General features: G+C 34.8%; 1 protein-coding gene across 1 annotated transcript; it reads right to left on the reverse strand.

The window, feature by feature from the left end:
* Positions 1-1,073: 1,073 nt before the first annotated feature.
* On the reverse strand, positions 1,074-13,777 carry LOC144962762 (ethylmalonyl-CoA decarboxylase-like). Its single transcript, XM_078895999.1, has 5 exons — positions 13,689-13,777; positions 10,881-10,979; positions 9,109-9,294; positions 6,540-6,761; positions 1,074-2,502 (listed from the first exon to the last, which is right to left on the reverse strand). Exons 2-5 carry the CDS (start codon positions 10,942-10,944, stop codon positions 2,039-2,041), a joined length of 936 nt encoding a protein of 311 aa, XP_078752125.1. The 5' UTR covers positions 10,945-10,979; positions 13,689-13,777; the 3' UTR covers positions 1,074-2,038.
* Between the last annotated feature and the right edge of the window lie 8,737 nt (positions 13,778-22,514).

The following is a 22,514-nucleotide window of genomic DNA, read 5'->3' on the forward strand; positions in this document are numbered from 1 at the left end:
AAATTTTTTTAAATAAAAACCCTTTAAAAAAAACCCCCAAAAAACGAACAAACAAAAAACAAACCAAGTTTTTCATTTATATTTTGAAATAATAAAGATAGCTACTAGATAAGTAAAGACATAACACTATAGAGTAATTGTTAGACTAATGACTAGTGTTTCTGCTCACTTAACAGTTTCCTTAATTGTTTTCATCTAGCGAGAGTGCTAAAAATCATGACCTTTTAAAACAGTCACAAAATCATCGCCATTCTAAACACAAATGAAATATAAAAAATGAAGCAGAATCAGTGGGCAAGCAGGCAGGAAACCCCAGTCATTCCTCTAGTTCATGATTATAAAGTGAACAACACTGTACTGTCAATTTTCTAAAAAGGCTTCATCAAATTACAAGGCCTGTGATATGTGTTAAAAAGTATTCCTGTCATGGTTTTATTGGCCAAAGATAAAAAAAAATTGGCAAATACTTCTCAGGTCAATATAATATTGGAAAATTCTTGACGACAAATGAAAAAAAAATTAATGAGCAGATGCAGCCCATTGTGAGACCAAATCCTCCATTTGCATGATACATATGGTATGTATATAATTATAGAGCTATGCTCTATATTTTCTGTTGCTGTATTGTATATAAACCACTTTAATATGTTCTTACTTAAACTTCAACGTCCAATTAATTACTTATAATAAACATTAATTGTATTTTAATAATTTTACCAACCCCTCCCCTGCAAAAACAACCCCCCCACAAAATAAAACAAACAAACCAATTTTGATAAACCGCCCTTTTCAATCAGACAAACTTTTTCACATCAACCACTTAAAACGTAAACAAAACAAACTATTTAACTAAAAAAATACAGTAGAATTACTTTAAACCGAAATTCTGGGGACCTTCTAAACCATTTCTAAACCATTTCGGTTTAAAGACATTTTGGTTTAAAGCAAGTACCCGTTTTGCGATGTTTTTCAAGGGTGGTACTATTCAATTGCTTATTCAATCGTATCATGGGTTGTTTTCCATTAAATAAAAGTTGTCTTAGTAACCATTTATTTATTTATTCATTTTTTGCTTTGTTTTTTTTTCTTATTTTGTTTTTCTTTTCCTTGTTATTATTTTGTTTTTGTGTGTTTAAAAAATATTTTTGGGCGTTTGTTTTCCTAATCAAGTGTTGAAAGAGTTGAGTTCGGGATGCCATGTTTTTTACATATCTCCTTCTTGCTCAACTTTTTTTTCATGGACTTGATTTAAAAAAAAACTGCATTGTGTAAGCACAGTGCTTTCTTTTAACCATCTTTTTGTAAAATGTAAAGCTAAAATAAGATCGAAGGTCTTGTGTGATAATTGACAATGAATGATGCGCAGCGACTCAGAGGTGAAGTGAAATGAAAAGGCTTGTCAATGCTAAGCTGTTTACTACACACACCTCTTTTGTTGAATTGCCATTAGGTTCAAAAGCCTAACTACATACACCCCCCCCCCCCCCCCCCACCACACACACAATTAAAACAAAGTGGAAATGAAATGACATGTCAATGGTAAGTTGTCTACACCCACCCCACTTAGTGTCGTGTTGAAAATCCAAAGCATCAACACACGAGCGAGACCATCTTGCCTGCGTGATTCTACACATAGACTACTGTATTCTCTATGATTCTACACCCCCACGTCCCCCTCATTCCTCCTTTTTTGCCTGCCAGTCGCCCGTTGTCTTCCTTTCACATCTGTGCGATTGTGGTGATGGCCATGGCCAAGTGCAGTGATTGAAGCCCCCACCCCACCCCTTACCCTCATCTTATACTTAGGCTCTTTGCCGAATTTTTGAAGAAAAATTGAAAGAGAAAAAGGGGAGGTGCTCTCAAGTTGTTTTGATTTAAAGAAAGTCCTGCTTAGAAGTATTTCGAATCAGAGTGAGAATTAGTACAAAGATAATGAAGAAACTCGTACAATTTATTAAATTCTTTGCGGTTTAAGGTATTTTTCGGTTTAGCTTCTTTCGGTTTTAAGTAATTTTACTGTATAACTGAAACTCACATATCATCTGTGCTTTTTATTAGCAGCTAAAGCTGACTTTTGAACTGGACCTCCCCAAAACTTGGCAAATACTTTCCTTTCTTCTTCAAGTGTTACATTAAAATCTTTACTCGCATCACAAAATACCACAGAAGATTTTAAGCTCTGTGTTAGATCTGGATCATGTTGGCAGAAATTTGTGAGTAACCACCTTCTACACTCTGCAAATTCTTCCTCTAGTGAAGTTGACGGCTGAAGTATATGATCAACAAGACAATAGTCTTCTGCCTCTTTAGCAGTCAACACTTTTGCTGTCATTAATAGGTGCAGACTTTTTTGTCGGCCAAGAAGTTGGACGAGGCGAGTGGTGGCTCCCCATCCAGTGGTAAGTCCCATTTTCATTTGAACAAAACCAAGCTTGGCATTTGAGGACATCACACGAAAATCACATGCAGTTGACAACTCTGCTCCTCCTCCAAGGGTATGGCCTGCCATGATAGATTGAGAAAAATTCTAAATTTAAATGAAGCTTAGCAAATAAAAAAAAAAGAAATGAAATTGCAATAAAATGATTATGTGAAAAAAAAAGGATATACCAATGAGTTAAACAGTCTTCTTGAAACTTAAAAAAAAACAAGACAATGTGCATCATGATAAATCAAAAGGCTATAAAAAGAATAAAAGCATTTCGAATTTTCGCAAAAAAGGTGTGATTTGATATTCTTTCCAATATTTTTACCCACTGTCCCAGTGTTCTAATTGCAACAGAAACACACTACAAGATATTGACAGCAAATCCATATTTAATGACAACTACACAGGCTCCTACCCCCAATAGCCCCGAAGAGGAATCATAGTACATAAAAAGCGGAATTTGAGACCAAAAAACTTACTAATATTAACTATGACAAGATTTGCAGCAGATAATGTCATAGACAGTCCAAAGTCCTCAAATGATACAATATAAAATGTCTACAAAAACTGCAGACTGTTTAAAGACTAAAAAGGGGGTCAAATAATAACAGAGGACACAGGCCCTGACAGTCTCAGAGCAAATCATTAAATGGTTGGATTTAACCTTGTCAGAACACACACCTAATCAAACAAATGCGCGAGCCGGCACATGCACACACACACACACACACACACACACACACACACACACAAATACACCAGGGCTAAAATTAAATAGGGAAAGAAGCCTACTCAATAATATCACTGATTGGAGCCAACATATAATATTACTAGGTAATTTACCTCACATTGTGGAGCCAACAATAATAATAATACTTTGGTCATTGACTACCCCCACCCCCTCCTCAAATATAATATTATCTGACATCAACTGCACAGACTATGAAGGGAATAGTCAGACACACAAAATGTGTGTTGATTGACCATAGAGGATGATGATGAAATTAACGATAGCTAACATTTTTTGATTATCATTATTTTTCTTGATTGAAAAGCGGAATTTTTGCCTTGAAAGCGGAATCGCGGAATGTAGACCAATTAAGCGGAATGATTCCGCGAAAAGTGGAAGGGTAGGAGCCTCTGCAACTACCTTGACCCACTGCCTTACCGAAAAGACTAGGCGAACTAGGTGTACTAGGCGAAGGAGGTGTCTTAATAGTGGTGGAAAGTAATATAACATCAGTTGAGAGAAATGCAGACACTAATTGCAAAATTATCTGGACAAAAATTTCACTGTCTTGAGGAGAAATCCTCTTTGGTGGCTTTTATAGACCACCGTTCAGCAGTAAAATTGTAATGAAACAACTATACGGATCAGTGTAAAAAATCTACAATAATGGTAAACCCCGCCACATGTAGTACTTGCTGGAGACTTCAACCTCCCTGATATCAATTGGGAAAACCTAAGTGTCAAACCAAATCCACAATATGGAAAATAAATATATGAATGAAAAGATGCTTCAAATCATCCAGGACTTAAACATGACCCAAACAGTGTTGGAACCAACTCATCGGAAAAAAACACTTGACATCATCCTCAACACACATCGTGACCTCATCCAAAATATACAAGTTCTTCCAGGAATGATAAATCATGACATTGTAAAATTTGAAATTAAAGCTAAACTACAAATTATACGAAAACCATAAAGAAAAGTATTTGTATACTCAAAAGGAAATATGGACGGGATAAGGAATGACCTTAAAGATAACTTTACAGCTTTTGAAAACCAAGCAAATTTAAATAAAAATTGGGAGAATTTCCAGACAAACATCATGGAATCAGTCAATAAGCACATCCCAAGCAGAAACCAAAACGTGCCTTGGATGGCATGAAACATCAAGTGTCTAATTCAACAAAAGCAGCATCGCTACAACTTAGCAAAACGGCCCAACAAAAAACAGGACTGGGACAATTTTAGAGCTCTTCGTAAGGAAACAAACACACAACTTAAGAAAGAGCATGACAAATATGTCACTGACATGCTCAAAGCTAACTCCTATTCTAATATAAACCTAAACGGTGGCATCACAAATTGTTTCGGGAAATACATAAAATTGCCCATTGTTTCTTGAAATGAAAAAATCTATAATCTCATAATTTTGATTATCTTAAATCAACAACAAAAGCACACGGTATAATTCAAACACATCTGATCAACAAAAGCCATTGACAAACAGCAGGTTTGTTTTTTATTGCATGGCATATGAAGAACTTGTCACAGACAAAGAAGATGTAAAAGAATGTACAGATACAATAAATAAACAAATATTAATTTTTGCTTTGAACTGTATTTAAAAAAACAAGAAATCAAGATATACCAAAACAATTCGTCATGGAATACAAATGAGCTAAAATCAGATCTCAATGAGAAGAAATGAGCTTTCAAATATGGTGACGAAAACAAAGTGCGGGAAATAAACAAAAAGTACAGGCATTCCAAGAGTTCAGATCGGCTTCCAAAATAAAATGGAAGACACAGTAAATTAAATGAATCTATTGATGTTTTGACATATACTTCAATAGATATTGACATTGATATCCAAAGACAAATATTAAGTACCCATAAACATCAAAGAGTAGGTGAAGATTAATTTTAAAAAACAGCAACCCAAGAAAGGCCTGGGGCCCAGATGGAATTTGTGGTCATGTTCTCACGATCTGTTTCTTACCACGAGTGGGCTATTAGTCAGATTGTGCTTGTAGCTGGAATGCTTACATACGGAGATCACTGTATTACTATCATCATCATCATCATCATCATCATTATCATCATCATCATCCTCATCATCATCACCACCACCACCACCACCATCATCATCATCATCATCATCATCATCATCATCATCATCATCATCATCATCATCATCATCATCATCATCATTATTATTAAAATTAACTTTTCAGTATCTGGTTCACCCCAGCTTCTTCTTCAAGTACCAAGTCTGTGCCAGACATCGGTGATCATGGTACGCCATTCATCTCTTTGATCAGATAACCTCAGAAACCTAATATTACCCGTTCAAACTATTCAAATATGTTTTTCTTGGTCTACCTTTACTCTTTTTACCCTCTATTTTTCCTGTGAGAGCAAGATGTTCAATATATTTAAGTCGATTTAGGTGCCCTAAAAATTGCATTTGTCTTTTTCTTATTGTACGAATTAATAACCTTTTAGTTTCAGCTTGCTCTAATACTTCTTCATTAGTTTTATTCTCTGTCCATGAGATTCTTAACATCCTTCTAAGAAACCACATTTCTGCTGCCTCCAGTTTCTTTCTAATGTCTTCTGTAATTGTCCAGCTTTCGCAGCCATATAATAATACTGACCATACATAGGCCTTCAAAACCCTATGTTTTGTTGTCATTGAGATATTGTGGTTTTATAAAAATTAGACTCATTTTATTAAAACTATCTTTAGCTATTGCAATTCTTCGTTTTATTTCTGTGCTACATCTGCCATCTGAAGTTATTATGTATCCAATATATTTAAATGTCTGAACTTGTTTTATAGTTTCTCCATTGCTTAAGTTGCATGTTGGATTTCATTCTCTCCTTGATACAACCATGCATTCTGTCTTTTTAACATTTAAGTATAACCCCATACGTTTACTCTTTGTTACTACTTTATTGAGGAGTATTTGTCAATTTTCTTTTGAGTCTGAAATTAGTGCTGTGTCATCTGCATATCTTATATTATTGATATTCTCACCATTGATCTTAATGCCTGGACTATCTCCTAAAGTTCTAATAGTTGTTTCGCTGTAGATATTGAAAAGGTATGGTGACAAAACACATCCTTGTCTAACACCTCGTTTAATTTGTATATATTTACTTAATTCTCCTTCAATCCTGGCGGCTGCACTTTGTTTCCAATATAAGTTTCTAATAATTCTAAGATCTTTTCCGTCTATATCTAGTCCTTCAATGATATTAAATAGCTCACAATGTCTAACTTTATCAAATGCGTTTGAGTAATCACCCCAACATAATACCAAATTGAGGCGATGATCAAATGTTCAATTTTGAAAAAGATTTAAATTTCTCACCTTGGAGGAGGGCTACACTAATGAGAGGCAAATTAAGGAGCCTTGTTAGAGTGTCTTGCTGAAACATTGCCATCTCTGATCCAAAGTGGAGAGCTTTCCTGACAAATGTGAGGTCACCACCTGAACAAAACGACCCTTCCTTCCCAATCAGGATAAGACCTTTGCCTCCAGACCAATTCTCCAAAATGCTGATTTTAGAGGCCATGTCCACCATCATTTTACCTTTAAGCACACAAAACAAAGACAGTATTGAATATGTGGACCATGGACCAATCAAGTGATGTCTTGACATTGTCATGTGAGGCTCGTTAGAAGGGAAAACAAACATGGCTGACAAACTTGGACCTAGGATGGGTTAATTGTGGTGATACATTTTAGAGTAGTAGTTCTAAAAAGTCACCATATTATCATACTTACCATCATCATCCTCATCATGACACTTTACACGCAAACACAAAGACACTGATACACAATTACATACACAATAAACACACTAACCTAAGGAATCGCCGTGATAACAAAAAGAGAGAGAGAGAGAGAGAGAGAGAGAGAGAGAGAGAGAGAGAGAGAGAGAGAGAGAGACACACACACACACACACACACACACACACAGATTCATGGTTATGTTCCTGCAAATGATGAGTTCATTTTTTTAACAAATAAAAAAAACTATCATGATGTATGTGATTTAATTTGATCTCAGCAGTCTCCTCTGACAGCTAAGTTAAATCTCCTCTAGTCTATCAATACTATGCCAATCAGTCATCTGTCCGGAGGCATTGCAGTTTTGTTAAGTGTCTGTGTTATTCCAGATCTATTAAAGTATTTGGGGATTTCCATAAAAAAAAAAGAAGCAAAGATCAAATCACAGATTCATCTAAAAAGTTGGGTTTTTATTTAAAATATGATTAAGGTAGGAATCTACTTTAAAACCAAATTTGTCCATCATGCTTGTTTCATTGTGTGTGTGTCTGTTTTTTTTTATTATCTATTATTTTGTTATTTTAAAAACATTATATAAACGTGATATGTCCGGTGACTTTTAATTGGTCCAGAGTCCATATGTCGAAAAACTGCCTTTTTTACTGCATGGACTGCAGGTTTCCCTTATTCCCTTTGGTTAAAAATATAATTCAGACTTTTGCTTGTCATCATAAGATTAGCATTTTATCTTTTGAACAGTATTGATGTTTGATAAAATTAAAAGTAGAGACCATTGTCATAATGGTGTTTTGAATGAAGTGTCCATGACATACAGTGCAACACGCGTTCGTCGAAAATGAATTTGACAAATTCACCAGAATAACAAACAAGGACAGAATTCCCTAATTATGTCCTTCATTGTGTTAGTAAATTTTTCTTGGCATCAACGAACGGTTTCATGGTTTCGACGAACTAAACTGAGACAACCTTGACTTCATTACCCCCCCCCCCCACACACACACACACACACACACTGCCCACGAAGAGAGAGAGAGAGAGAGAGAGAAAGGGATAGAGGGAAAAGAGAGAGAGAGAGAGAGAGAAAGAGAGAGAGAGAGAGAGAGAGAGAGAGAGAGAGAGAGAGGGAGAGAGACACAGAGAGATAAAAATACAAATCCCAGTGTCAGACTCTTAGTTATTGAAGGCTATGTTCAAAGCAAGTTGCGATGTGCCATAGCCTTTGTAAATTTATAGCATGATACTGACAAAAGTATGTCATAAAACAAGATGACAATCATGAAAAGAAACTTTTTTACTGCGAATTGTATTCAATAGTTCAATCAATCCTATCATTTATTTCCTTGATCACAACTAACAACTTTTTCATTTTCGTTTTGTGATTGCCACTTTGAACTGTGACATTTTTTGGCCAATGTCAGGCATAACAATCTTAAGTATACTTGCTTGTCACTTGAAACAATCGAACCCACAGATTGTGAGTATTTATCAGAATATTTTGACACAATGATGAAGGATATGCATTGGGACACATGACAACACCATGCATATTTTTCAATTACCTGTGTTAAAGTTGTGAGTGATATTCAGAATCTGTAGCGCTGATTGTTTCTATTGACAAGCACTGGATAATGATGGTCTCAGGCTATAAGTTTATGAAGGCGACAGTTGTGCAGACAAGCGCCTTTCCCCTTCCCTTCTTCTCGCAACCCCACATTCTGCGTTTTATGGCATGGTGGTGGTGGTAGTATGTAAGTGTTTGTGTTTTTTTTACTTTCTTTGTTTTTTTGGGGTTTTTTTTCTCTCTTCTCTAAGACAGTAAATCAGCAACGAATGATATTTACAATTTTGCCAACAAAACGGCACGGGTGACGTCATCATCACATACTTGTACAATAGGCTATATCACAGTTTGAGACCCTTGACTTATAGCCGTATTCACATATTCAACTAACTTTTCTGGTTGTCCTGTGTAGTTTGATGAATGTGTGTTGCACTGTTATAAATGGTTGGAAATCTAACAATTTGATTGATTATCAATTTTAATCTTTGCTGCAAATCCACTCAACTGGTTGAAATCATATCTATTTCAAAAGACTCCATAATTTCAAGAGGTAATTGAACTTACCGGATATTGAATTAAGTTTGCTGGGATTGTTGAGGGTCATAACAGCTATTCCAGTTTCTTCATCCATCTCTAAATCTACAGATCCTCCCTCAAACTTTTCAAGTTCTTTACTGATTGCTTTCAATTTTGCTTGACGAGAAAAGGTTGAGGCAAAGGCAACAAGGCTTTTGGGGCCTTTTTCAAGTACTGAAATGTGGCCAAAAATGGTGAAATGAGTTTAAATTATTTTCATCAATTGACAACTGATTCTGTAGTACATCTTCATAAAAAAATATGTTACTTATTTGAATAAAATCACAACAGAGGTGTAACATGCCGTAATAATTCCTCAATCCAAGGTGTTTATGCCAATATTGAATCAAACTACATATCATTCTACTTACAATTTAAGGACCATTTAACCACTGGTTTTTTTTTTTTTGTTTTTTTTTTAAAAACATATTCATCCAAGGAGAGAAATTTTTATATTTTCTTCAATTTCATCTCTTTTTAAGTATTAAGCCCTTACCTTGATAGAAAAGAATCAATCAACCATTTTTTAAAGTTAAGAGTTGAGATGTTTTCTATGATCAAAAACAAATCCCCAGCTATACACAATAGTGATATTTATTTCTTTTTCTTCTTTTTTTTTTCATGGCGTGAGAAAACATTTCTTGGTGTCATTTTTCAGTACCTTATTTACACTAAGGATAGACCTTTTATGTGCAATTTTCTCTCTTCTAATAGAAGCTGAATTAAACATAGGTGATACCCTAGGTGTTAAACAACATTGCCTTGCCACAAAAATTAAAAATATCTTACATATGCCTAATACATTTCATGTCTTAAATTTGTACATTGTCTGCAAGCACCGTAATGAAACTGAAATATGTGCCATTAAACTTTTATTACCTCATTGACAACAGATAAATAAATTCAACAGGCAAAGTTACTCTTGCAGATGCATCAGACATATATATCCGAAGAGGTATTCATTTATTTTGCTATTGCTGAACCTTCCTTATTGATATAAAAGTGAAAGATAAATAATCATTGACCATTTGTGTCCTTTTATTTTCAAGTGTTATTATTTTCAATGAAAATAATTGAACTATTTTCAGTAGTTTCATCCACTTATTTCACAAACCTTAATTTGACGAACTTCAAATTGAGGAGAATTGTTTGTAAACAATGGTGTACTTAAAACAAATTTCCAATCTCATTGAAGTACTATCATGGGGGATGATACAGACAGTATAAAACATTGTTTTCCCGATGAAAATGGTAATGAAGACGAAGGCGGTTATTGTGTCCATTTTATGGATGATTTGATTTGGACAGTGATGATAATGAAAGTTGTAAAAAGTACTGTCCAAACAATAACGTCTTGAAAGCTTATAACCCAAAAAAAAAAAAAAGTTTTAAAGAAAAGCCGAGATCTCAATCTCCTAAATACAAAAACAGCTCTAATTATAAAAATCCCAGCTGTGTGAAAAGTCCAAAATCATGGATCACTGGGCTTTCACATGGACCACAACACTGCATCTCCCATGAGTTAAGATCGTTGATTCAGAAAGGAATTCACTTAGATCAAAAGTGTGTGTTTTGAGTAACAGTAACAAATTTTGTTTGTTTAATTTAATAAATGAATAAATAAATAACAACATACAAGTTGACTCTTTTTGCTAGTCACTGGGTCAAAAAATACACACAAATGGTGAATAAGGTCAGATTTAATTTTAGCAGAAGTAGAAGTTAAGTTCACTAACATTGTATGCAAAATGGAACTTTACCTTTATAAAATAATGTTGAAATAAGATGCATGATGGTGATAATGAACTTCTGTATTGGTAACATCCCTCGACCTCCACACCGGCAATCAGTGAATTAATCTATATTATCATGAAAGAAAATACAAGATCTTAATGTATTTAGATTTTTATATTTGTCATTTCTACTCATCAATCACAGAAAAGCTGTCCTTGTGGGTTTTTTTCTTCACTTTATTCTTGCAACCCAGTTACAAATGCTAAATTTGCCACCTTCCACAATGCAACACAAAATTTTGATTTTCAGCAAAACATTGAAAATTTTTTTATTTTGGAACAATTGTTTTCAATTGCAAAATTTATAGTTTCGAGAAAATATTTTTAAATGTTTGTTCAATGTTATATTCGATAACTATGCTAGTCTACCACAAAGTACTTTCCATCCGATAAAACAGACCCAGCTACCAAAACTAAGTGGACTTGGGGATCGATCTCAGTCCCTTTGCGTGTGTACAACTTTACTAACTATCAACACTCCCAAGTTATCACAAAATGGCTTAAATGTTTAGAAAGTATTTTCGAAATTTTAGAATTTTGCAACGAGATTAGAATTGATTATGGTAATAATTTTTAATCATCGTGATATAGGTGTTCCTGTTAAACAAAGAAGTCTCGCAAAGATTGTTCAGTACACATAGGCATCTCAATATCAGCAGCATAAGTCTAACCAATTTCCTGGGCTCATGTCTGCATCAAATCATTTTTTATTTCAATCTTTTTGGAAACTGAAAAAAATATTTTTTTTTACGCCAACAAATCCTTTCAGAATTGTAAAATAAAGTGTTGTGACCTTTCAATTCAAACTAGCTCCGGATGCTGCTCCGACTAAATGATTGTGATGAACAATGAAAAATCAAAATTGAAAAGAATCTACCAACCCGTATCAGTGAGTTTAATAGAAATTCTAAATGTACCTCACACACTTGAAACCAATGTCATATGAAAGAGCTGGCAACACAGATTACAAAACAGTTTGAATTTTGTTTCTATCTTGATTAGAAATGTAGTTACGGCAGTTCAAAGTCTGAAATTTCAGACCGATTTTTACCCCAAAATTACCATTGCAAAGTTGTGACCGAAATCGCGTGATGTTAATAAAAAATGATTAAAACAGTCAATATGGAGTTCTTATCATATATTGTATACCAAAATGTTCGTCTTATCGTGGACAATGCATTTACATTAATAAAGAGGAAGATAAACATTTCAAATTAACACAATATTTCATAATATGTCGCAAATGTTACATAATCAAAAACTCGGCTAGACGTAAGAAACAATTTGCTCTATCACTTTTGGATTTATCCCCAATATCTCACTGAAACAATTGCAAATAATTACCCTCTTTTAATTAATACATAGAGAGAATAAAAAAGGGTTTGAGAGTATTTAAATGAAAAGATATTAACATGTTGTGTAATGACATAATGAGTTTATTTTTACCTATGGCAATTTAAATTGCATATAAATAAAATGGTAGATTGAAAAAGTTCAAATAAATTGAAACAGATTCCCTATTATATTTAGAAGGAAAGTTCTGGCTTTTAATACTTTAAAAAATTCTGCTGAACCACTTTGGGTTTATTGCTATTACATCATTTGAACTGACAATTAATATAATTTTACCCCCCCCCCCCCCTTCTCTCTCAATGTAGGGGTGTCAAAACTAATAGAACTTCTTACCATAATAATTATTAAGGCTAAGGCCTTTAGAATATGGATACAAATGATAAACATATCTAAACATATGGGAAAGAAACTTGATGACTTGATGGCAAAGTAAATAAAATAAAATTAAAGCAATTGGTATTTTTAAAATATCGATATTATTAATATCGGATTTCACAAAGAGAAGAAATATACGAACTTTTAAAACAAAAACTATAAAATGCCTTTAAATAAAGTTGGAAATTGTGTATTCAAAATAAAAACATAGTAAATAATAGTACTGAAAATATTATGGACTAAATTTAACATAATACATAACTAAACTATGAATATCGATATCGCCCAGCAGCCATGATGAGAAGATAATGTAAACAAGGCATTTCGGCGCAGAGTTAAAAGGTGTCTGCGCATCGATATAGAGCCCTGCAATTTGGCATGAATAAAGTTTAGATGTTATTCTAAAAACAAGCGTTTAAATTTTTAAAACACACGCGGTAAATAAAAAAATAAATGCATTTGAAAATTGCCAAATTTTAACTTCATATAACTTCTGGAATTATTAATGGATTTTTCCTTAATTGGCACCATTTAAAAGGAAATTGAAAGACGAAAATAATGATACCAAAATATCTGCGATATTCCTCTTTATAACGAAGTTATCCATCTTTAATTGAACCCCCAAAAACGCGAACGGCAATTTCCAGTCACAACTTTCCTATGGGCGAGTTGGGTCAAAATTTGACTGCCACTGCTGCTGCTCACTAAACTGCCTAGGTGGTTAGTAGTAAGTATCTAGATAAAACAATGTAGATATCAAATTCAAATCACTGAGAAACAAACAATATTTTTGACCAATCCTCGATATCACTTAGATGAGTAAAAGTACTAGTCAGAGGGTCAGAATAAGCCGAGTCCAAAGTCAATGCAATGAGAGTAAGAGTCATGAATTATGATGAGAATGAAATGAATGACTCTAAACTACGGATAGAAATGGTGGGCTGTGCGGTACAACAATTTGACGTCTGGTTTCGTTTTAATGAAATATTATGACTTATAAGATGTCCTACTATTAAAAAAAAACAACTAATATAATGGACCTCTTACATTGTTTTATTCTGGACATTTTCCCCCCGAAGATAAGTAAACTAAAAATTGTTTGATGTCCTTGTTTGATAGCCGAGTTTCGTTCTAACAGACAACAGCGGTTGAAAATTGAAAACTGATATCGTTGTTTCGATAATTCGGTCGTTTTGTACAGTGTTTAATTCAAATTAAAATATACATGGTAATAGTGTAATTTGATAGGATTGATATTAATTCCTGCTGTCTGACTAAAATTATATATTTAGTTATTGGGGAATTTTAGGCAAGGAACTGAGATGATGCAAGAGTATAATATCACCAGTCAGGAAATTTATTGTTGGCTCCGTTTATTGTTCTATTGATTGATCCCAACAGCAGTGGCGTGGGGCCATTGGATCGAATGGTGCCAGGCACCGCACCAATCTTTTAAAAATCATTAACAGCATAATTTAATTAAAAATAAAACAGAAATTATAACTCCACTGTCTTTCGACAACTCGCCAACAACATACTGCCTTTTTAGTCTCCACTCTATTCAAGATTCCGAATCACGCACTGCGCCGACTCGTGTGTTGGTGACATCACTGCGCGAATTAGTAACTGATTCAACACCGTGGTGCAAAGCAATCCAAGCTCCAGTTTAATGCTCTATCCATTAGTATCGTTACAGCTGATTGAGCGAGAAACTGGGTCGAATTATACTATCTTCAAATAGCGGAAAACCCCTCAACTTGTGCCAGGATCTGAGAGCTCCACCGTTGGACTGGGGGGGGGGGGGGGGGGGGGGGATGCGCCAATGTTGCACCATTTACGTCATAATTAGGGTAACTTCGGCCATCCAAAAATATTACATTAACTGTCAAAAACACTGATCATTGTCAAGTTTATTTGTAAGCAGCAAAGAAAAACAACATAAAACTTAAAGATATCACATATCAAAATCACCCCCCCCCCCACCTCTTTTTCACGATTATTGAATAAAGCAATTCTTTGCAACGAAGCATTTTGGACGAATTTACCAACAGTTATCTTGTGTGACCCTCCTGACAATAATCCTGAAAAGAATCTCGTCAAAAGTAGATCGTGAGATTTCAGAACAGCAAACTGGATTCAAAAAGAACAGTGGCACCAGGGAGGCAATTTTCGACTTAAAAATCCTGTCAGAAAAATACTTAGAGGTCCAAAAAGACATATATGCCTGTTTTATCGACTACTCAAAGGCATTTGATTCTGTTAGTCATCAGAAACTTATCCAGGACCTTGTGGCAATAGGTGTGGAAGAGAATGACGTGGCTCTAATCGCTAATCTGTACTGGCAGCAAAAGGCTCAGATAAAAGTGCAGGCAGATACAACAGATGCAATTGAAATCAAGAAAGGAGTGCGCCAGGGATGTGTTATGTCTCCTTGCTTGTTTAATTTATACACAGAGTCTATTTTTCGGCAAGTAGAAACAGCACAAGGGTTGAAGGTTGGTGGCCACAACATCAACAATCTACGTTACGCTGACGATACTGTCCTGTTGGCGGAAAGTAAGGAAGACCTACAGAAGCTAATTTCAAAAGTGAACGAAGAGAGCAAAGAAAAGGGGCTGTTCATGAATGCGAAGAAGACAAAAACAATGGTGATAACTAAAAAGAAAGAGCCCATAGACATAGATATAGAAATAGAAGAGTGTCCAGTGGAACAAGTAAAAGAGTTCACGTACTTGGGGCAGTTGGTAACATCCGATGCAAAGTCTGACAAAGAGATCAGGAGACGAATAATGCTGGCCAAAAATGCGTTCATGAAACTAAAGCCAATCCTCAACAACACAAATATCTCCATCAGAACACGAATGAGATGCACCAAATGCTATGTGTGGTCCATTTTCTTTTATGGTTGTGAAACGTGGACACTAACCGCACAGACAGAACAACGTATTGAAGCTTTTGAGATGTGGACGTACAGGAGAATACTGAAAATACCTTGGACAGCAAGAAAAACAAACATCGAAGTCCTCGACCTAATGGGCCAAAAACAAAAAGAACTTCTTTTGACTGTGAAGCACAAAAAGCTGTCATATTTTGGACATATGCGAAGACATGATAGTCTCGAAAAAAGGATAATGGAGGGAAGAATTGAAGGAAAGAGGGGCAGAGGAAGACAAAGGAAATCCTGGACAGATGGCATCAAGGAAGCTACAGGACGGCGCATGGCAGACTGTAACGAGGCTGCAATGGACCGTGAAGGATGGAAGGCCATGACATCCGACCTCTGGAAAGAGATGGAACCCGGGTAAGGTAAGGTATCTTGTGTGTAGTGCCGAGTTGATGGATACGTGTGTATGAGTGTTTATTTGTGTGTGTGTGTGTGTGTGTGTGTGTGTATTTCTGTCAGTCAGAGAAAGAAAGCGAAGATTGTCAACAGTTATACTTTGGTGTGTTTTTTGATTTCTTAAGTACTTAAGTGGAGTGATTTTTTCTTTGTGATGCTTTAAGATCTGAATCTACCTTTTATTTGTGCAATCATTAATCGTATTCCACTGATTTCCATTATTTGAGATATACTTTGAAGTTTTGTTTTGTTAAACAATGAATTGCAATGAACCAAGTTGACTCTTTACTTCACCGACCGTTTGGGAGATTGACACTAGATGACAAATTAGAAATAAAAAGACTAGTTCCTCACCAACTAACTGATTTTGAATTAACACAGGTGTGGAAATCTCGAAAACGCTCTTTTTCGGTGACATGGTATGACAGAAGTGACTGGCTCACAGTTAGTTTAGAAAAAAACAACGTTTCTTTTGTTTTTATTGTCTACTTTTTACAGATACAACAAACACTGACAAATCATGGACATAGTGACCTTAACCACTTCCATCGTATTTCTTGACCTCCTGAACGTTATTTTAGCACCCTTAAAAGAGTGAAATATTTCTTGCGAAATTCAATGAAACAGGAGCGGTTAAATTCGTTAATGATTCTGTCAATTCACAAAGCTGAAATAGATGCTATTCCAGATTTCAATAAACAAATTATAAAAAGATTTGCAGATTTTCTTTACAAGTACTAAAAGTAAGTAATTTCTGTCATAGGTTTTTTTCTCTCTTTTGATTTACATTTATCACATATTGATTGCATTATCTACCAAATCCAATCCTTTAAATGGTGGACAAAGAATAATTACAAAGACCTTTTCACACGGGACTTGTATCTCAGTGTTGTGGCTTGTTGTTTTCATGAATTATTTGTTATTGTGAGTTTTGTCCACTCGCAGAAACCATCGACCCCTCCCCCCCCCCACTCTTCCAAAAAAGAGAGTTTTTAACATGTGCTCTCTCCTCTTAATCGTGTTCATTGTTTTAGATTTTTTTTTCTTCTAATCATGGCACCACCATATGCCGTCAATACGCCACGCCGCTGCCCAACAGCATCATCCGTCTATGGGAGGTAAGGAACCCCGCCTAGTTTACATGACTTTGTGAACAATGTGCGACATTGAAAAAAAACGCTTAACAGCTTTATATAACAACCAATGCGCATCCCAACAACGTTGACTTATTAGTCAAGCTGCAACAAGCAAAGACCATACCGCGGAGCCACGCTGTTCCAGAATTACTATTAAGGCACCCAAGAAAAGGTAAGACAAAAGGGAATTGGTTCAAATGGGAAACAGATGTAGATTCCAAGAGCGCAATATCAAAGTATTTAGTTTGAGATCACCTAAAAGTCTAATCCAGACACAAGCACAGTTCCCCACAAAGAGGAATGCACTCAAATGTTTACAAATCATATATAATTATATAAACAAAACATAATACAGTGCATAACAGAGAGATGATTTATAAGACCAAAAAAAATTGTTTTAATTTTGTGATATTTAATTTCATCTCCCAAAACTCAAACTATACAGCCAGGCTTTCAAGCTTGCACTATTCGTTGGCGTTTGTTTGAAAACGGATTGCGGCCATATATACCATCAACGAGGCCTAGTCTTTCAGAAAAGAACAAAATATCTAGATAGGAAATCCCCGATTTTCTTCTTCTGTGATCCCGATTTTTTGTTTTCATCCCAGCTTTTGCAACAGTTCAAAGGAATATTTAGTACCATTTTAAGGGTGTTTATCATGTCAATGTTTTAAAAGGTGGGAATATCCAATTACTACTAATTGCATGCCATTATATTTTAACACCAAATGAAATCTCTAGTCATACATTGCAGTATATACCGTATTCCATGCTTAAATTCATACATTTTATGATTTATGCAAATCCTCAAAACTATGACAAGTATTAAGTATTAGTATCAGTATCACTGAGAACCAGGTGTCTTTTAAAACTACAGTGGAATCCTGATAAAACCAACATTGCCGGACCACTCCATTATCAATGAGCCATCAGCCATTTCCCTCGTTTGTTTAAAACAATACTATTTTGAGCTCACATCTAGAAAAATAATATACTACATTTTTACCATTATTCAAATTTAATTGGTGTTTATTTATTTATTTTAATTTTAATCATTCATTCAAGAATGACATTGTGACACTATTTCTTCTGGAATCTATCACCAATCCCTTTTGTGATCTAAATATTTTGAAAATAATAACACCAAACCTCAAATATTGTTGCTTTGCAGTTAGGCAATTCCATGTGTAACTGACGCAACAGTCAGGACAATCATACTTTCGTTTAATGACAAATGATCAATGAGGATATGTTGATCCCGGGGGCGTGGCTATATTGGTTCAAATGGTGCCTGGCACCGCATCCATCTTTTAAAAATGGATAACAGCATTTTAAAAAATATAAAACTGAGAAATGGTATACACCGCCTTTTGTCAACAATGCGAAACACACTCCCTATCTGTGACAACGCCTTCTATCCACGCTTCTATCTCGATTCACACAATCCGTTGATGACTGCGACTGTGTACCATCGCTGGGCGAGTGACTGACTGGATTTCCCCACGCATGGAGCGGAGTTTTCTTGGATCCATTTAAGGCTATTACTATCAGTGTTGCCACATAGACTAACTGAGAAAATGGTTCGAATTTTTACCATCTTCAAATACGAGAAAAAAAAAATCCCGCCTCAGGTGCCGAGAAATTTTTGCCCCCACTCTGGTGGACTGAGGAATAATAGCTAATGTTGGTCATTTACGTCATAGTATGGTAACTTCGACCATCTTTATTATTATCGAAATCACGATTATTAACAAGTTCATTTGTTTCTCTATCTTTGTCGTGATTATTGAATATAGAAATTTATTATGATCATTTATTATTATTATTATTATTATTATTATTATTATTATTATTATTATTATTATTATTATTATTATTATTATTATTATTATTATAATAATAATAATAAAAAATAATAATAATAATAATAATAATAATAATAATAATAATAATAATAATAATAATAATAATAATAATAATAATAATAATAATAATAATAATAACAATAATAATAATATCATCATCATCATCGTCATTATTATATATATATATTTTTTTTAATTATTGCTGCAAACATTGATATGAAGGAATTTGAAAGAATTAAGCAATACATTTCTTGATAGTGATGCTATATTATGATCTTCGCGTGTATATGTGTGTTTGGCTTTGTGTGTGCGCGCGGGCGTTCAACATACACACACACACACACACACACACACAGAGAGAGAGAGAGAGAGAGAGAGAGAGAGAGAGAGAGAGAGAGAGAGAGAGAGAGAGAGAGAGAGATCTTGTATTGTGTCATGTTTGATTTCCTAAGTGGAATGGGACTGTTTACATTCTTACGCTTTGCAAGTTTTGAAATTACCCTTTGTTCGATTGACATTCAATGTCTGCATGTGTCCCTTAAGCCATTTCCCTCAGTGTCCAAACTCCAATCAATATATTCGTTCGTGATTTCTATAAACAAACTATTGAAAAGATTTGCAGGGATAGAAACATCACCATGCAAATTTACTTTACAAGTATGTAAGTAAGTATTTTCTTTATTTTTTTTTCTTTCATTTATATTTACAAATATAGCATGCGTAAGTCATTTTCGTCTGGTACCACTTTATACTGTAAGTGTAAGCATGCCACGCCACTGGTTGATCCTCTGACACCAATTTATTATTTCCAGGTGGTGTCTGCTTAATTATGCTCATATAGCGTAACTGACGCAACTGAGAGAAAAAGACAATTTCAGACATGATTTTGTTTTATTAAAAACTATCTGAAGCTGAAGTCTAAGCTTAACTGTGGTGATTTAATTTAACACAGCTTGTAGTCATTTTAAATTTAAAAGTTAAAGAAATAAATAAGTGTTGTTCTGTGGGCAATGCTTTTGTAACTGACGCAAAATAAAGTGGTAAATGATGACACAACACGCTCTAAACAGTGCGCTCAAATTTTTATAATTAAGGCAAATGGAGTGATAATACAGAGAGAGAGAGAGAGAGAGAGAGAGAGAGAGAGAGGGGAGAGAGAGAGAGAGAGAGAGAGAGAGAGAGAGAGAGAGAGAGAGAGAGAGAGAGAGTAGTTTTATTGATGGGGCTTGTTTTCCTAATTAGGGGGAAGTTATAATAATAATCTTTTTAAATGGACCTTTCACTGTACTACCACTCTTGACCTACTTACAAATAAAATCGAGATTAATTTACCCCCTTCCTTTTCGACCATCAATTGCCTTCTTTCACTATTGACATCTGGCGCTAGTTTGTCTAGACTGACGCCATAAAAATGGAAGTGGATGTCATCAACATTCATGCAATTGAGCAGGGGTGTCACAATAAGATAGAAGACGACATGATGGTGATTGTTTCGCGGATCCACTTGACTTGAGCTTTTATCAAAGGAAAGTGTTTGACACGGCATAATCAGCGGAAAATTTATGAGAAAATCCCCGAATCTCGGAGCTCCGCGGAAGATTATCATAACTGATAATTAGCCTATAGAGTTACAAGTAAAGGTCCAACGAAAAAATAAGATTAGGAGGTACTGGTTCAAATAGAGAAAAGATGTAGATTCAAAGAGCGCACTTAGTTTGAGATCGCCTAAAATTATCGAGACACAAGCACAGGATCCGACTAAGGGGTTTGTTTGTTTTTAAGGGTTTTACGGCACTTGCGATACATTGTAGGGACAGTAAAAATGTTACAGATTTACAATTAAAAGCGTACAAGAAGAGTAAGACAAATGGAAATGGCACAAATAATAGGGAAGAGAGGTAGATTCCAAGAGCACACTATCATTTTGCATGGTTTGATATCGCCTAAAAGTCTCATACTGGCACAAGCACAGATCCACACTAAGAGTAAGAGGCACACACTCAAATGTTTACAAATCATATGTTCAAAACAAAACAAAATACAATACATAACAGGAAGATGATTTACAAGGAAAAAAATAACTACTGTACTATAACTAGGCGACCGTTTCCCTTCCAGCCAGGGACTCTGATCAGGTCAGGATAAAACTAAGTAATCTCCTTTCAAGACAAAGACAGAAAGCAACTGGAAAACAGATATAATAAGGGGGTATAGAAGACACAGTAAGTACCTCCCTGCCCACTATGGGAGGTCAGGAACCCCACCCAGCGACTAAAAGGAAAACACTCAAATATTTACAAACCAAAAATATATTCAAACAAAAAGCATAACAATACATAACTAGAGAGATGATTTACACGACAAAAAAGGTCTCCCAAAACTAATATTATTAAATACAAGTAATACCCATTCGGCTGTTTCCCTCCCAGCTAAGGCCCAGAGCAAAACCAAGCAATATCATTCCAAGACAGACAGAATACAACTCGGAAAACAGATGTAAGGGGATAGAAGACACAAGTGACCTCCTGCCCAACATGAAAGGTTAAGTCTACTGTGACTGTGACTGACAAACAAAATGAGTATTCTTCTGTCATGGCAGTTTTTTGCATCGCTTCGGCAACAAAATTTGCAAATTTAGAGATTTTGCACCCAAAAAAAAAAAAAATTATAATAATGATAATTTTTTAAAATATAGTTCGACCAGTGATGATAATCTTCCACGGAATTCTGGGATTTTAGGATTTTTTCATAAATGTCCCGTTGTTTTTGTCATATCAAACATTTTCTGCTAAGTGGTAGTTCAGGGGAAAAAAACAAACAATATGCATTCTATCATTTTTTGACACCTCTGCTCAGTTGCATGAATTTTGGTGACACTCCTTTATTTATGACGTTAGTCTAGACACACTGGCGCCAAAAGTAAAAAGTAGCACAAGATACATGGTGGCCATGGATGAGAAGATGATCGAAAGGGAAGGGGATGGAGCAAATGGGTTTAAATATTTGTGTACTTTTTAGCTGCAGCATGACAGTACATTTGGCGATTTTGTAAGTTTTATAAGCGTGTCTTTTTTTCTTCCTTTTTAATTTTTTGTTTTTGTTTGATTGCTGAATTTGTTAATAGAATTCATTACAACTTGTGTCTAATTATAAAACAATATTTTTAAAAAATTAAAAATCAATTCATCAATTCTCTCTCTCTCTCTCTCTCTCTCTCTCTCTCTCTCTCTCTCTCTCTCTCTCTCTCTCTCTCTCTCTCTCTCTCTCTCTCTCTCTCTCTCTCTCAGCCACCCTTCTATCTTCATATTATGTTTATAGATATCCTTTGGTAGAGATTAATAATTTAGGCTGATCGATTTAAGAAATGATTGTTTAAAGGCTAATTTAAATTTGCTTTGTTGGTGGAATATGTTTTGCAATTGATTAAAGTTAAAGATTCTCTAATGATCAGAAGTGCTTTAGGACTAATAATATATTAAATAACTATGAATAGCTATGTTATATTTGCATTAAATTTGAGCTTGACTGACGG

Source organism: Berghia stephanieae, chromosome 1 (genome assembly GCF_034508935.2).
Source record: "Berghia stephanieae isolate SIO BIC M18660-M18661 chromosome 1, UCSD_Bste_1.3, whole genome shotgun sequence".
NCBI classification, from domain to species: Eukaryota; Metazoa; Mollusca; class Gastropoda; order Nudibranchia; family Aeolidiidae; genus Berghia; species Berghia stephanieae.